The sequence below is a fragment of the Gavia stellata genome, chromosome 8, assembly GCF_030936135.1.
Source record: "Gavia stellata isolate bGavSte3 chromosome 8, bGavSte3.hap2, whole genome shotgun sequence".
Taxonomy (NCBI): domain Eukaryota; kingdom Metazoa; phylum Chordata; class Aves; order Gaviiformes; family Gaviidae; genus Gavia; species Gavia stellata.
Window position 1 is genome coordinate 7,988,190 of NC_082601.1, and position 17,081 is coordinate 8,005,270.

Here is a 17,081-nt window from a genome sequence, read left to right on the forward strand (position 1 = left end):
GCTTGCTTCCTTGTGACACAAGTACTTCAGAGGAAGTTCACAAAAGACGACAGTTACATTTTCTGGAAAATAGTTTATTGAGTGCTTGGGGAATTAAAAACTACAAGGTTTTGCTTGCAGTTGCAGAAGCAAGAAAAAAGTTAAACATAAATTAGTTACCTGATTTGCTACTTATAGTGCTTCTGAAACCCTCATTTTCATCACATCACTGCCTACTGTGACCTTTATATTAATATGTGGCCCTTAAATTTATGTAGCAGAATATTTATAGATTAAAAAGTGCCTTTCTATGGCCTTAGGGTAATGATTATGAAAGCTGATGGAGATTTTCAGTCTTTTTAACTCTCTGCTTCTAGGCCTCAGCTCCACCCAACTCCATTTTTCTGACTTGCGTGACTTTATTCCATACTCCACTACAGGAATAAGAATTAAGTAATTCGGTCAGTGTAAAATAAGCCCCACTTGTCCAGAAGCCTTAGTTGACTTAGATCAAATAAGAAAGAAAAAAAAAAAAGCCAGACAGTGATTACTGCAGTTACTCAAAACTACATTTGTTGTGTAGAATTTCCATTCCAAGTATTGTTTTCATCTTCTCCATCGTCTTGAGTCCTCAGTCTATATATTTTGCCTTCTTTTTTGAAGTCTTCCCCCCGCTTTTCCACTACTCGTTTCCTGACTGCTTGCCTAGGGTACAAAAGACAGTGAGGTTTGACAGTTTCCCTGGTAATAACTGCATTTATTGCATTCACTTTTGTGTAAATCATGCATCCTTCCTTCTCTTATCCCCAACAACAGTTTCCTTCAGCCCTTTGTTTCCTTGGAAAGCCAGACCCAGCTGAAAATTTGTCATTTAGCAGTCAGGCAAACTGACAGAATCTCATTTCCCCTGGAAAGCACCTGTCATTGAAGCAATACATGGCTGCTTCACGTGAAACGGCCTACCGGCAATGCTGGTACAGCAGATCGCTCATTCTCTAAGCAATACAAGACCTCAACTGTCAAAATCAGGCTTCAATTGCTTGGGTTTTTTACACAACTATACCATAACAATTTGACATCTACTTTTCAAAGTTTTTATCTTCCAAACAGTATCAGCTGAAGTGAAGCCCACATTTGTAATTACAGCTGAGTTCCCTATTCATAAATGACTGCAAGGCAATGCTTTTTCTACTCTAACTGGAAATTAAAGCAAATATTAAGGATCTTAATGACACATACAAAAACCAGTAAATCCTAGTTTGGGCTGCCATGCAGTTTACCAACCACCAGGTTATTCCTTCCAACCAGGTGGAAGGGTGGTGGCCAGAAACTACGAGGAGAGGGCAGCAGTTAAGAGGCAGATACAGTTCAGTTCCCCACTACATGACAAAAACAATTCCAGCGTGCAGCTTGAACAGTTTTGATTACCTGCTTTGCTCAATGCTGCTGGATGCTGCAGGATTTGAATGGTCTTGCTGGAGAGCTGATCTCACAGTAGACTGTGAAGGAGGTGGACTTGTAAACAGGAAGTTGCTAATAAATCTCCAAACTGCTAAGAGGGGATAAAGTATTGTGCCCAAGAACTTCCACAGATCACCACCTGAGGCCTGAACAACAGAAGTAGCAGGTCTTCCCGCCTGGTCATGAGCACATAAAGCAAACTTGTCAGATATTAAAGTCATGCCCTTGTAGACCGAGTATTTAATACATAATTTAAAAGCAGCTCAGCAGACACAAGAGAACATCTTCGGTTACACATTAGACAGATATCTATACCACCATTTATCTGCTTCAGAAAAAAATCCTTCTCCAAATCAGTCCTGACAAAAATTGAAGTAATTCTGCAGTCTGTCTTAGACATGGAAAAGACCAAAATTCAAGCCAAGTATTATCATGGCCAACTAAAAGCAGCTATACAGCTACAGTATTGCTCTTTGCAAGGAAATAAAAGCAAACAAACCAAAACCCAACACTTACCGGCAGCAACACTACTGAAGCACTGGGTGCTAACTCTAGGTCCAGTAATTTCTTTCCATAATCTTCTTTGGTAAACTCCCTTCTGGGAAACATTGTCGCCAGTGAAAAATTGCCGTAAGCATTACCAACCGTCTGTGAAAATATAAAGAAAACATTTTATTTATAACTGTTCACCTTCCAACAACTGCAGACTTGCCAGTTGAGCATACCTTGCCACGGGGACCCAAGAGTTCTCTATCAAACTATCAATCATCTTCATATAGAGACATGAAGGATTTTTCATATCCTACTACCTCTTACTAATGATATGCTGCAGTAGTACAAAGGCAGTTGGTGCTGGAAGAGGCTGCTACCAAAACCCCCTTCAAATAGACAAAAAGGAAAGCAGTTGATGACAATTCCACCACTCTCAAAACTAATTGATGCTACACCAAGTTGTAATCAGCACGTAGCTGAGAAAACAAAACACCAATTTACCTGTGCAGCAAACTGCCTTGCTTCTTCCAGTCGTGCTTCAGATGGGAACTGGTTAGTAAAGGAGGATCCATCTGGGAGGCGGAACTGAATCCTGGCTATTGCACTGCAGGACATGTATCGGGGTCAGTCAGTATATGAACAGTTACAGACAAACGCTCCTGGGCCTTTAGCTTGGTAGTACTGAAATGTGGAAGAGAGGGACAGCCATCCTACTTATGGCAGTGCAGATGAGTTATAAGTTTGGATCCACAGTTGATAACCATCTGCTTACATCTCACAATGCATCTCCTCTGTTTTTTATCAGAGTCCAAGACCCATCACCATTCAAACAAGATATTTGCATTAATCATGCAAAAAATGAATCAATGAATGAAATACAAACTATATTTCTTTTGTGTAGCCTGTATTACTTTTGTTCTTTTTTCAAGAAGTTGTACAAGGGCACAGACATTTAAGCTGGCTTGGCAAGTAATTCTATATTCAGCTAGCTATGGCCCAGAATTACTGTTTGAGTTTCAACAGCAACACAGGCTGTTAGTCCCACGCTTGCTCTCTGTTCAGGGGCAGTACTAAACTCACGGTGGCTCCATAACTCCACATAAGGTCTCTACAGGTTAGACTATTTCTTAAAACGGTAGTGTTTGGCAAAGCAGGAGGCAGCTCTGACCCAGAGAGCCGATGAGCCCCATCAAGCCTTGCTGGATCCAAGTCAATTGCGCATACAGCCAAACAGCTGGGTCACAGCCTTGCTCCCCGCTGCAGTTCTGACATTTGGTCATTCTATCTAGTCATTCTCTATCACATTCTCACCTTATCTAGTTCCCCACCCAGCCCCATTATATGTGGTATTTAAATCAAATATCACAGAAAAAGCTCTTATCTAACTAAAATAACACACAAGGACAGGTGGTTAGTGTTTCATAATCAGGAATGTCAAAGGGAAAAGTTATCAGAGAACATAATATTCATGTAAATAGCTACAAATAAATAATATGAAAAGAAAGCCAATTTTTAATGTCACTATTTAAACAGTTCAACACGGCATCAATTAATAGATTAGGATGTCTATTAAGTCTCTTAAAAGTTATGTAAAGTTTCCTCACCTCTCTCCCCAAAAATATACACTTCTTTCTCTACAGGAACTCACCTTCGCTCCTTTTGAGATGCTTCTTTTCTGGCCTCTATTTCAGCCTGTTTAGCCTGAAGAGCTGCAGCTTTTGCAGCTTCTGCTTCTTCCTTTGATTTTGCAAAGCGAGCTGCTCTCTCAGCACGATCCTGTGAAAGGACCAAACAGAAACCTTAATTTTTACCATAATTTGTAGCTTAATGTTCATTAAAACAGAGTGCTATGATCTGTACTCAGTACCCAACCAGGAGAAAAGACAGTAGTGCTGCAAAGAGTTATTTACTGCCGAGCTGCACAATCTCATGTCATTAGTCAAGATGACACTTTTCAATGAGTCACTTCATGCAGACATTTGTTAATAGATGATCTTCCCATGCAAGTTTAACACTCTAGTGAAGATAAAGGAAAAAAATCTTATGACAAGTTACAGAATTACAGTTCCAAGTGTCCTAAGCTAAAACCTAATAATGAGGAGGGATTTCAGTTGTTACAAATTGTTTCTATCCATACATGTACACACATATATACAAACTTCAAAAATAATCCTCACCATCATTTTGAGATCAGTGTTCTTCTGCATGTCCCACAATTAAATATCCCCTTGCTTCTGTGCCAGAACTATGCTTAAATTACAATTATTTTTAAGTTTAAATGATAATTCTCCAGTGGACTCAAGCAATATGACAGAAAAGTTGGTATGTTTGTTCAGATAGAAAAGATCATCACAAATATGAAAGCAGAAGCTTCATTTTATACACAGGAAATGCTACATAAACCCCAAACACACAAAATTGTTACAATACAAGGCCACAGGATTCCAAACAGAAAAATGGACAATCTTTCAAAGTTTCACCGAATGAGAAAATTTATCCTTTTACTACCTCAGTGGCCCTCGTGACAGAGAGAAGCAGCAAGCTATCTTCCAAAACAAAAAACTTACCATTGCAATCTGTTGTCTTATACGCTCTCTAGCAGCCTTCTCTTCTGCCTTTTCTCTGTTCCTTTCCTCTAACATACGTTTTGTCAATTCTTCTTCCTGTCGCCTTTTGTACTCCAACATTTCTTTACCAGTTTTTCTCCGTTCAATTTCTTTCTTAATTTCTTTCTGAATAAACAACAGAGACATAAAAATCGGACCATAAAATTGCCTTGGACAAGAGTAAGACAAGATTGAAGTACATTTGTTTAAAAAGGAATTAAGCATTTATTCAAATAAGGGTATAAAAAAATTGCAAGCGGTTTTACATTTTTGTGTTACCTGTTCTTCTTCTTTCCTTTTCTCTTCTCGTCTTTCTTCAAGCTTTTTTGTTATTCTAAATTTAAGAATAAAGTGAAAAGTCTTAAAATCGCAGCATCTGTTATTCACACTTTAAAATTTTAATGAAGCGTTTTCAAAGACAGAAGAACGGAACATAAAAATGAACATGAACTGTAACACTGTGGTAATGCCTAGTGTAACAGTAAGGATTCATTCACATGCGGGTGTACCATCCATAACAAGATGAGGTGGTGATTCACCACCTAGCTTCCAACTTTTAATGGAGTTCTAACATATTCCTTCTCTACTTTTCCACTCGGTAAATGAAGAATCTTCCATATTCTTACTGTTGAACCAACTTGTAAGACATACAAGCAGCAAATACTATTTATGATCTGTGGTAACAGAAAGACTAAATCTCAATCTCTTCTCAGCTATTTAAGCCATCTGGTTTCTTCTGCACATAACTTCCTAAAATGGAAAGCAAATAATATATAGCTCTGAGATAGATGCATGTGCATCTGTCACCTATCCAGAAAGGTGCCTTAGAATAAGGATCGACTTAAAAAAACCCCCATAGTAGTTTACAACATATTTTGAGTCTGGGGAAGGGGCAGGCATGACCAAACAACATGAGAAGTCAGATAACCAGAAAAATGTTGTTTGTATGGTAGTCGGTTTGCTGTTTTAAAAAAAAAAAAGGTAATTACGACAGAGCTTTGCCTCTTTTCTCCTCTGAAAGAAATGCTGTAGATATATGCAAATATGGCATAACTTAAGATTAATGCACATTTTAGAGAGGAACTTTGGTATTTATATTAAAATATTGACTGCATTTTCTTATCAGTGGTAAGTAAAAATTATATTTATTGCCCAACAACTTTGGAAGAAAACTGAAATTAAATGTGAAAAAGTTGAAAAATGTATTTTAGCAGTATAAATAATCCTATTTGTTAACTATGTGTTACTGGTTTTAGATAGGATATTACAAATAATATCAGTCTTACAGATGCTAAAAAATATACACACTCACATACACAAAATCTTGTACTTAAAACCAACCAGTTTAATGAATGAACCATATATTGAACCAGATGTTTCTGGTCACCACACTTTAAAATACTAGACCTAGCATTGTTCATCAGACCTCATTACTGTTCACTGATCAAAACAAAAGAAGAGTCTCAGAATAGGATTCCTCTGGCTTTTTCAATATGCCTACACTACAAACGGTCATCAAATAGACAAGAAGAAAAACAAATAAGATGGCATCTCTGTACAAAATCTAGGTTAGCACTTTATTACCCCAGTTTCGAGTGCTTTCAGTTCAATGTTTTAACTCCTTCAAAATTTTTGCAGCAAACATATGGTCTGTATTCAAGTTATATCAAAGTAAGGAGAACATCTTTAGTTTTCCAGATTACCCTTTTTGTTCAGAGCATGTGAGAAATGAGATTAATTTAAAAGCTGTTTCTGTACCAACCCTAGTATTGTCACAGACATCTAAACAAAAATAAGACCACGTTTGTCAAACGATAACAGAGCAAGCACCAAAAATCCTGTAATTATGCATGTTCGTTCAAAAAAACCCCAAAACCCAACAAAACTGCCTCCTGAGACACAAATACAATACATTAGGAAGTCTGCAAAAGAAGACTTACCTTTCTACTTTGAGTGTAAGATCATTCACAGGCTGAGCATCGCTCACTTGCTCACCTGAAGAATTAGTTGCTTCCTGGCTTGCTTGACCTGAATTTGCTCCATCTTCAAGTGATTTACAAGAAAGTAATTCATAAGAGAAAAATAAAAGCTGTATTTCTTATCACAAAAAATTATTAAGCTCATTGTTAGCCATAATTCGCAGCAACTAGGATATCTCAAGGAGATACGAGGTTCTGCTGTTTAGACTCCCGCTGCCCCAACAATTTGGTTTCAGGTTACTAACCCAAAGAAACGTTTTAACTTCAATCCTATTTCAAGAAAGCGTACAGAATTTTTATTGTATTATAAACCATAGAATTCTCACTCATTAAAGCTGAGCAGAATGACAAGTTATTCTTCCCTCTAGACTGGCAAGAAGCATTCAGGGATACCCAAGTTTTTCCTCAACAAGTCCATTCAATATATTGCCTTTTATGTACCATCATATAACAACTTAAGAAAAGGAAAACTATTTCAAAAGCAAATCAACTAGCATTTGTGTAAAAACACTAACCATTACCAGCAGAAGGTCTTATTGTCTCAGTCATAACAGACTCAGGAGAGTCACAAAACTCTGCTGCTCTGGACTGCGTATTTTCTGGAGCACCATCACGCTGAGAGAAGGGACAGGGAGCAGATGACTGACTTCCATTTTCCAAAGGCTGCCCTTTTACTGTGTGCATCTAAGAAATTGGGGAAAAAACCGCCAAGACGATGAAACTTTGAATATTTTCCACAGGTTCAAAGGTCAAGACTAAACTATTTTTGGAGAATCAGTCCTATGTAAAATACAAAACTAAAATTATCACATATTGTTGAGTATGATGCAATCATACATTTTTTTTCCTAGTTTTAGTTTTACACTTGAAATCAAAGTGATTAACTATCTACATTTATATTATGTTCCATAGCATAATTTTATAAACCCACATTACAAAACAGTATTACAAAACCACATATGAACTGAAAGAGTAAACCTATGTCATTCCAGTTTAGAGTTCTTGACATATTTCTTCAATACTGTAGGTGTTACACAGATGATCTAAAACAACCTGTGAAACAGGAAAATAACGTAGCACTTCTGCATAGTGCTTTCCAGCCTGTTCAATTTGTGCACTCAATTTAAGTTTGCAGATTTTGTTGTTGGACGGATATAGAACCAGTAATTCATACTTCCCCGAGGCACATGCTAAGGGCCAGGGAAATCTCCTGTCTTGAGCATGTGAGCACACCCAACTCAACCTGAAAGATCCAGTCTGTTAGCAAGCATTACCTCTTTAACTTTATGGATTCTGCTAACAAGCTCTTCAACAGAAACGCTGCCAGCAATTACTTCCAAAGGGATTCCATTGTCTCCTATAAAAAAACTGGATGGAATGCACACTACAGGATCTGCACAGCGACAGTTAAGGGCAACAAACAACAAAAGTTTATAAAGTAACTTTAAAAGGAAAAGCAGAAGTCCTTCCTACCAAACCTCCTAGCCCAATATTCTATCTCCACCTGGTTGCCAGTAGTCAGTGCCAAGGGAGGAAGAAAAAAGATGAAAACAAAAATGCTGGAAAATATTACATACAACTGATTAGTATTTCTTCTTTGCTTTGAAATGCTTTAAGCCAAAATATTTTTCTCCAGCACACACATACCTAACAACCGATTATGCTTTGACTTGAAAGATTTTGTTTTAGTGTGAGACAACATCTTATGTAGACAATAATGAATTCTTTACAGCACTAAGAAAATCCAAGTAAAGGTACTGAATTCCCCTTCTCAGCATCATATAGAATTCCTGAGCTATATGCAGCGACCTACTTAAGGTAGGCAGATGTCTACCTAGCTTCATACCTGTGTGTCTGGTAGAACCCAATCCACTACTTGTTCTTCCTCCTCTGTAACTCTGAACTCCAGCTAATAATTTAAAGCACTGCTTGTTTGTCTTCTAATGCCAATTAGTAATACCAATGGGTTATTTTGTTTACATAAATCTTTGGGTAATTTTCTATTTGGAGAATTACATAGGATTAATATTAAAAAAACCCAACTTGTTCACTTTCTCTAAGAACTGACGGTAAGTTGAATACATAGACGGTATCTTTTAACTACAAAGTTTATTGCATATTTTTGTGCCATAACAAGTGTTTTTAATAACATTGCTTGTAAATATTTGTCTTAAGAACAGTATTAACTTGCAAAGAGCAATTATTTGTAATCATAAAGTAGCACCTAAACTGATCTTAAAGGATACAAATTTGAGAAAACTGCAGGCATGCTTCACTGTTTAAAAGAAAAGATACATTTAGGAGGAGCAATCACTTCACAACAACTTCAGATTAAGTCTTTCATCATAAAAATAACTGTTCTACTACCACACACAAAACTATTTAAATACTTGAGAGAACACTAAAAGCAAATTTGCATTGCATCTTCTCATTAACATTCTGGATAAGGGTTGACATGGTGACAATCCCTGGTTATCACAGTTGACTACATAAGATTTAGGGAAACAGTGCTAAGAAGCAATTCAGGAAAAAGACATCTAGTTCATTGAGAGCAAGTAATATAGTAAGTCTGAAAAATGTCTATAAAGCATTTCAAAATAATACCATTTTGGGAAATGTCAATGCACTTTCTGCACATGGACTAGAACACTTAAACCTAACAAAAATAGCTGAGTAATTTACCCAGGAACTTCAACGCTACTCTATTCTATGCATTACAATAGAGACAAACACATTTTCTCTGGGGCTTTACAGATTTTTATCTTTCTGAATTCATGAGAGTTTTTAAATTCATTTGGTAACTTGGCAAATCAAGAACTGCCTCAAGAGTACTTGCATTTTGATGCCAGCTTTTTTCACATAACTTTTGTGTCTCTTCCTGTTACAAAAGGACAACCTCAAGCATTCTTTTAATAGTACTGAAATACAGTCCAAAATATGCAATGAATATTCTGCAGAACACCACAGTAAATCTGGAAATTTGGAATTTTCTCAGGGTCTAGTGGCTTCAGTACTGAATTCACTTACACTCTGGAACCTTGCATTTAGACTACCTCCAAATCAGGGCGAGGACTTCAAAAGCCTCTTACTCTCATAATCATCAATGAAAGACTGTATAAAGAGACAGATTAGGATCAAACCTTTTGGTGTCAATTTTAATAGCAACAAAACCATCTGAGGCTGCTTCAGTCACCTTCTCATCTTCCCACCTCGCAGCCATCTCAGTAGATTGTTCATCCTCACCTGCAAGATACAGCACACGTGTGAAACTAAACACACCACAAATTACTGTCCCAGGTCTGTTTTTAGCTTTGCTTCAATTGCTTGAAATCACCTTTGAAAGACACTCTTGTGATTATTTTCAAGTTAGTTTATAATTCTTTTTGATAATCTGGAGACAATTCACTTCAGCTGATTCACCTTGCTAGCATGCCAAAAACCTAATATACCAAAAATCCTTCCAAGCCAGCAAGCATGTAGCTTCCGCAGTCCCTTCTGCTCCTCAAGGGAGCAGAAGGGACTGGACCACACAGATGGGAGAGAGAGAGAGAGGAACTGGAGGTGATGGCGAGTCTGAAGATTGGCTTGATTGCATCATCTAATTGCACAACCACTGAAGGGCCTCATTTTCACGTTACAGGGAGTATGCTTATGCTTCAATATTGCGCTTATACTTTTGTAATATGCAAGCAGATCCTGCAGCACAGTCAGAGCAAACCGTTGCTTCTCCCTGACATGAAGCTTGACCTACTAACATGCTAAAACTATCCACTGCTTACCCCTCATTATAAATTTAATTACACATTGGTACACCAGCTGCTAATAGGTAAAACTACATTTTCCACCCCTTGTAAACACATAATCCAGCAGACAAGGTTTCACAGTTTGATGGTGTTAAAAAACCCACAAGATAATTTGTAACTCATTTTTGTACTCTAGTGCCTGACGTGAACACTAATGGTGGGAGGGGAGGAAAAGGAGTGAGGAGCACACAGGAACAAGAATAACAGTAGAAGCAGAGCTACTTAAGTCAGGGAAACTGAAAAGGCGTGCTGGGGCCACAGATTCAGAAGTGTGACTTTAATCAGAGGAAACAATGTCAATCAATTTATCTTCCAAAACACCGGTTTAGTGAGGATTTGGGTTAATAAATACATTCCAATGAGTATTAACCATCTGTCAACAAGTAAACTGGCCTGCAACCATTTGTTTCTCTTCAATCTGTATTACTTCCTAGCAGCTTGGAATCGGCTGTACTCTTGATGAAGAATTTGAGTCACAAGTATGGAAGTATAGTAGTCCATTATTCAATGACAACAACAAACCATTTGTTTGTTTCATCCCAGTTGCCATTTCATGCAGTATTTTTCACTCGTTAGAGATCAGGAGTTGCATATGCAGTCCCCTGGTGAAGCACTGCTGCCTTAAGGCCATGACTGTCTGGCCACAATGCTTCTCAGAGAGACATGTATCAGAAATATACTGATTTTAGAAAAGTGTTTTCCAACCATATGTATTGATTTTTCCCTGGAATTATTGGAGCAAGTAGAAAAGTATTCAACTCTTACTATCATTCTACATAGCATTTAGGATATTTTATGTAGGAACCTTTCCTCTTCCTTTAACTGCAGTGCCTCCAATTGTGGTCAATGGATGCAGCTGTCCTGCGAAGTGTGTTTCGGCCTCCTCCCCCATTTCCAAATGCTCAGAGACAGACAGCTGCTTCACCACACACACTTTTCCAAACAGAGACGTGCTCATCCAATTAGGCTACTAAAAATATCTAAATACTTGCCTAACACTAACTTTTCCATACAAACAACTGCTGTAGAAAAAGAATGCAACGGGATCTTTAATATGCATACACAACTGCATCACCAGAATACCCCATGAAGGTTTTAAAAACTAAACTAAAAAATGTTAGGATTATAGCTGCAAACAAAAATGTTAAAGAAAAAAACTGGTTGAACAACATGCAATTGCAGTCACAAACACCACCTCATTGTTAAGATAAATAGCCACATTATTCCTTGCTTGACTGGAAAATACTCTAGAATCAGAAAGAATAATCCAGTTCTTCATTTTCCAGCGCTTGTTTAGAGAGTGCAGTGAAGAGGGAGAGAGGGACAGACAGATGGTAGCAGAAACCAGAGATGGACCTACCAGAATTCAGTAAAGTTTTGTCAAGGCTGTATCTAATAGCTATCCTGCACAGTGGCCATCCTAAAATTACAGTTAATTTATATTTTTCATTTCTCTAATTTTTTTCCCTTTATTAATTTTTTGTCCCCATATACATTATTGGATGAAGCGTACAAAAGAAAACAAACACTGAACACTTCTGAAAGCATGTTTTCCTGCTCAGAAAGCTGCTTTCAAATGCTTGTCTCCAGTGACTATGGGCAAGCGTGTAGTGCAAAGGCTCAAAGCTACCATCACCACCAACTGTGCGGTTTTAAACATGGATCTACCCAAACAACAAACTATCACTGCTAGCATAAAAATAGACTATTCGTTCAGCACTCGGCATCCTTTAAACACACCTGCTTCCACACACAGTGAGAAAGTACGTTCTTGGGCTTCCCAATTCCCTTTCCCAGGAGGCATAACAGAACTGCTTCGCGATCAGCTCCACCACAGGTCAGCTGCCCTGATCCCACTGTTCCTAGGGTAGACCGGAACTCGGCAGAACTCCCCGACACTTTCATTTTGGAGATATGCCCGCCCTAAGTAACACTCCCTGTTTTTCAGGACTCATAAGAACAAGCAAAAGAAAACAAATCAAATCCTTACAGCATACTACAGTGTCGAAACTCAGTTACATCCCTGCAATCATAAATTTATCTCCACTTGGTTCATCTACATATTCCTACATCCAACTAGTCAACATTGACATCTAAAAGAAATGGCCAGGTTTGTGTACAATTTTAGTTTCATAAAAAATATTGGAAATAAGTTACAATGTGCACTTCTCAACCCCTGATAATAAGTATCAAGTTCAAAATACTCATAGGTACTGAATTACTATTAAAAAAAATTTTTGTGGTGGGTTAACTTTGGCTGGACACCAGATGCCCACCAAACCCCTCTATCACTCCTCCTCCTCAACGGGACAGGGGAGAGAAAATATGACAAAAGGCTCATGTGTCGAGATAAGGACAGGGAGAGATCACTCAGCAATTACTGTCACAGGCAACACAGACTAGTCTTGGGGAAATTAATTAAATTTCTTGCTAATCAAAAATCAGAGTAGGATCATGAGAAATAAAACCAAAACTTAAAAAACACCTTACCCACACCCCTCCCTTCTTCCCGGGCTTAACTGTACTCCCAATTTCTCTACTTCTTCCCCCTGAGTGGCGCAGGGGGACAGGGAATGAGGGTTACCATCAGTTCATCACACGTTGTTTCTGCCACTCCTTACTCCTCATATGCTTCCCCTGCTCCAGTGTGGGGTCCCTCCCACGGGAGACAGTTCTCCACGAACTTCTCCAGTGTGGGTCCTTCCCACGGGCTGCAGATCTTCACGAACTGCTTCAGCGTGGGTCCCTTCCACGGGTGCAGTCCTTCAGGAACAGACTGCTCCAGCGTGGGTCCCCCACAGGGTCACAAGTCCTGCCAGCAAACCTGCTCCAGCGTGGGCTCCTCTCTCCACGGGTCCACAGGTCCTGCCAGGAGCCTGCTCCAGCGTGGGCTTCCCATGGGGTCACAGCCTCCTTCGGGCATCCACCTGCTCCAGCGTGGGGTCCTCCACGGGCTGCAGGTGGATATCTGCTCCACCGTGGACCTCCATGGGCTGCAGGGCACAGCCTGCCTCACCATGGTCTTCACCACGGGCTGCCGGGGAATCTCTGCTCCGGCGCCTGGAGCACCTCCTCCCCCTCCTTCTTCACTGACCTTGGTGTCTGCAGGGTTCTTGCTCTCACATATTCTCACTCCTCTCTCTGGCTGCAATTGCAGTTGGTGTTGTGCAATTTCCCCCCCCTTCTTAAACACGTTATCCCAGGGGCACTACCACTGTCCCTGACGGGCTCGGCCTTGGCCAGTGGTGGGTCCATCCTGGAGCCGGCTGGCATTGGCTCTATCGGACACAGGGGAAGCTTCTAGCAGCTTCTTACAGAAGCCACCCCTGTAGCCCCCCTGCTACCAAAACCTTGCCACGCAAACCCAATTCAGAGCATTTCAAACACCCAAGAAATTGAGCAGAAACCTTTTAACCCTAAGTAGGGAGTTGGGGGGAAGATCAGCCTTTAACCAAGTCACAGTACATTATGTTTCACAGGTGAAGATGTCAAGTGTTGCAAAACACCTGTGTCACTAAGTTTCTTGTTGTTTACCAGCTGGCTTTCCATTTAATCTTGTACAACACACTATGATCACCTCATTATTGACTATGAAGGCAGAGAGCTATCAGGTAGGCACTGTAGGTAAACACACTGAAGTATGTTTATGGAAGAAAAAAACCAATGGTAAAAGGCTTTCACATCATAGCACCCACATGCCATCATAATCCGTGGGCTTTAAAATGCTGCCTGAAAGCCTGCATACACTACCTCATCCCTTCCTCCAACACAGCATGCTGCGGGCTGAGATCTTGATTTCTAGCAGTATGTTTATTAACCAGTAGAAAATGTTGTTCTCTCCAAGTATAAGGAGAGTTGTGGCAACAAAGAAACTTAACTGCACTTTACTTTTCTGTTCACATCCCCTTTGGGAGTGAACTTCTTGAAGCTATGTGAATCCCACAGTTCAATAATTCTTAAGGGAACAACACTAGTCGCATGTTTAGCATGGCTGTTTTTTCATGAGGCACCCGAAAAACTTCAAGGCACAAGCACTTCAGGCAATAGTAAAAACAGAAGAAACAACACACACGCATACATAAAGACACAAGAAGAAAGTCAAAGAGCCTGTCTAATGTCCTCCTTTCCCTTTACCCATTCTCATTCTTCCGTACAGAAAGGCGACGTACACAAAGACAAGGTGAGTTTCGATAGGTTTCTTCAGTTACCATTCAGTCACAGAACAAACGCTACAGGTAACTGGAAAGAAAAAGGACACCGAACACAAACAGCTAAGAAAGTTACAACAGTAAGACCCGAACGCAGACTTTCGCAAGGCTGTAACGAAGGGAAAAGCAAAACGTCGAAACAACCCCCTCACTGCCCAGAGCAGTGCGTAAAGCCACGCTGCACCACAAGGGCAAGGCCAGGGGGCTGGGACGCCTCTGCAGCAGGCCACGCACCGCCGGGCCGGGCAGCAGGGACTCGTACTGACACAGCACAAACCGCCGCACGGCGGGAGGGGGAGGCGGGGACGCAACAGCTGGCGAAGGCGCTGCGGAGCCTCCGGCAAGCCCCGCCCGGGGGCGAGCGAACGAGCAGCGCCCGGCTGACAGGGCCGCGGGCGGGCCAGGCCCACCCGACGGGGAGGGCCGCGGGCAGCGGCACCTCCCGGGGCAGCGGGCGGGCGGGCCGGCAGCTGCGCTCGACTCGGGCGCCGCCGGAGCCTGGGGCCGTCCCGACCGGCCCCAGGGCCGTCCCGGCAGCCCAGAGGCCGGCCTGAGCGGCGGCTCCTCCCGGCCCCGGCGGCGACGCGGCCGCAGGCGCTGTGTCAGTGCGGGGAGGGGCAGAGCCCGGCGCCCAGCACCCCCCCCAGTCCCGGCCGGGCCGTACCTGACACGAACACGACGAAGACCGAGCTCCGCTGCTTGGCGGCAGCGATAGCCGCCGGGATGGAGCCGCCGAACCACATCATGGTGCCACCGGCCCCGGGCGCTGCGAGCCGCCGCCAGGCGCATGCGCCGCCGCCGCCGCACCAACAGCCGGTCCCGCGCGTGCGCCGGCGGCCGCGGCCCGACGTCGCCTTCTGATTGGCGTCGGCGCGTGGCGCGCGCCCGTCCTCGGCCACGCGCGCGGTGGTGGCAGATTCGCCTCAGCCCGGCGCCATCTTGGAACCGCGGTGCTTCGCGTGTTTCCCCGGCTGTGCCTCGCCCCCGAGCTGTGTCCTGCCGCGAAATGGCTGAGGCAGGCGGGGGGCGGCAGCAGGGAGAAAGGGGCCTACGCACCCAGGGTGCGCCTCGTGTACCCCAGGGCCTGTGGTGAGGGGCTGTGGGGACAGGCTGGCCAGTTAACCCTGGCTCCAGCATCCACCCTGGGAAGGTCAGGGGTGCAACAGAGGGGAAAACTGATGGAGGAGGTAACTGACAGAAACCCACGCTAAATATGTCACAAAGTAGAGAGCGCGGCATGCACAGATCCTCCGTGAGTGGCAGGAGGTGAGGCCAGGACATAACTTCATGCTCCCTAGTGAGCCAGGCTGCGTGAGGGACCGTGACGGGGACGGTACGGTGTTTACAGCGCAGCCTTAGTGGAGGCACAGCCAGCAAAGGCAGACGGCCTCTGTGGTGGACATATCACAGTAAAGAGGACAGGACAGTTTCTTTCAAGTGCTCTGATAATAACGTTTTGGAAAAAATGCTGCATTTAAGTTTTTCTGAAACACAATTAGGACTGTGACTATGTATTCTGGGTTAACTATTGCTGAGGCAGATACTGTCAAGCATTTGAAGGCCAAAAAATACACAGCCTCGCAGCCTGGAAAGCTTTTCACTGCTGTGCTTTGTGTAACCTGGAGTTTAATTAGAAAAGTCACTGGATAATGGCAACTAAAACACCTAGAAAACTATTGTCAAAAGAGACAAATCAATGTTAACAACAATATACAAAAATTGTTTTACCTCTCTCAAGATGCAGCATGTGGAAAATGTGTCACAGTAATCCTGCTCACTGGGTAAGCTTTGCATATACATATTGTGCTTCTGCAAGTTTCTTAAAGAAGTAACTGTCAGAACACTACGCTGAGATGGTATTATTTTTTTGTATTTTCTTTCTTCATGGTACAAAATAGATTTAAGAACAATGCCAAAGGTTGGATGGTATTAAATTAAACTATAATTTTTTTGGAGATTAACAAAAAGACATCTCTGTTACGCATGTGCATATAGAGGAAGAGGTTAGGTTGTAATGTGCATTAATTAGTATCTTAAGCTCTACAAAGAATTTGGATGTGTTGCACTAATTCTTGTGGCATTCCCAACAGCTGCAGTTTGCATTTATTGGATGTCATTGAAACCCTAAGTTGGAAGCCTAATTGCATGAGAAGGGTGAGTGAAGTGTTGAATGCCATATTTTTTGGAAATTATTTTGCAAATATTTTCAAAAATTTCTACAGCGCTTCAAGCAAGGAAGAAATTTTGTTTAAGCGTAAAAGTGGAAAGGCTTACTAATGGCCGGATAGGTAACTTTGTGAGTGTGTACAATGTTTTACATCATCAGGAACTATTTATATTACATTTTCAAATAATTACAATTTTAAAAAGTATAATTCTCTAACTGTAGGGTCACTGAGTTGCTGCTGTTGCATGTGCCTCTGCTGTTATAATTGATCTGAGAGCCCCTAGAGCAGGTGTCCCTGGAAGACAGCAGAGGTCTTCAATTTGTAGGCCTAGGAAAAGGGTAGGGTAACTAGTAAGTAGAAAGTTTTATTGAGAAATAAGAAAAAA

General features: G+C 41.6%; 1 protein-coding gene across 1 annotated transcript; it reads right to left on the bottom strand.

Moving 5' to 3' along the window:
• Positions 1 to 53: 53 nt before the first annotated feature.
• UBXN4 (UBX domain protein 4) lies at positions 54 to 15,291 on the bottom strand. The gene is made up of 13 exons (XM_059820302.1): positions 15,193 to 15,291; positions 9,658 to 9,760; positions 8,764 to 8,792; positions 7,792 to 7,910; positions 7,033 to 7,201; positions 6,479 to 6,581; positions 4,818 to 4,872; positions 4,500 to 4,664; positions 3,581 to 3,708; positions 2,434 to 2,536; positions 1,957 to 2,088; positions 1,408 to 1,616; positions 54 to 684 (listed from the first exon to the last, which is right to left on the bottom strand). Exons 1-13 carry the CDS (start codon positions 15,272 to 15,274, stop codon positions 546 to 548), a joined length of 1,536 nt encoding a protein of 511 aa, XP_059676285.1. The 5' UTR covers positions 15,275 to 15,291; the 3' UTR covers positions 54 to 545.
• Between the last annotated feature and the right edge of the window lie 1,790 nt (positions 15,292 to 17,081).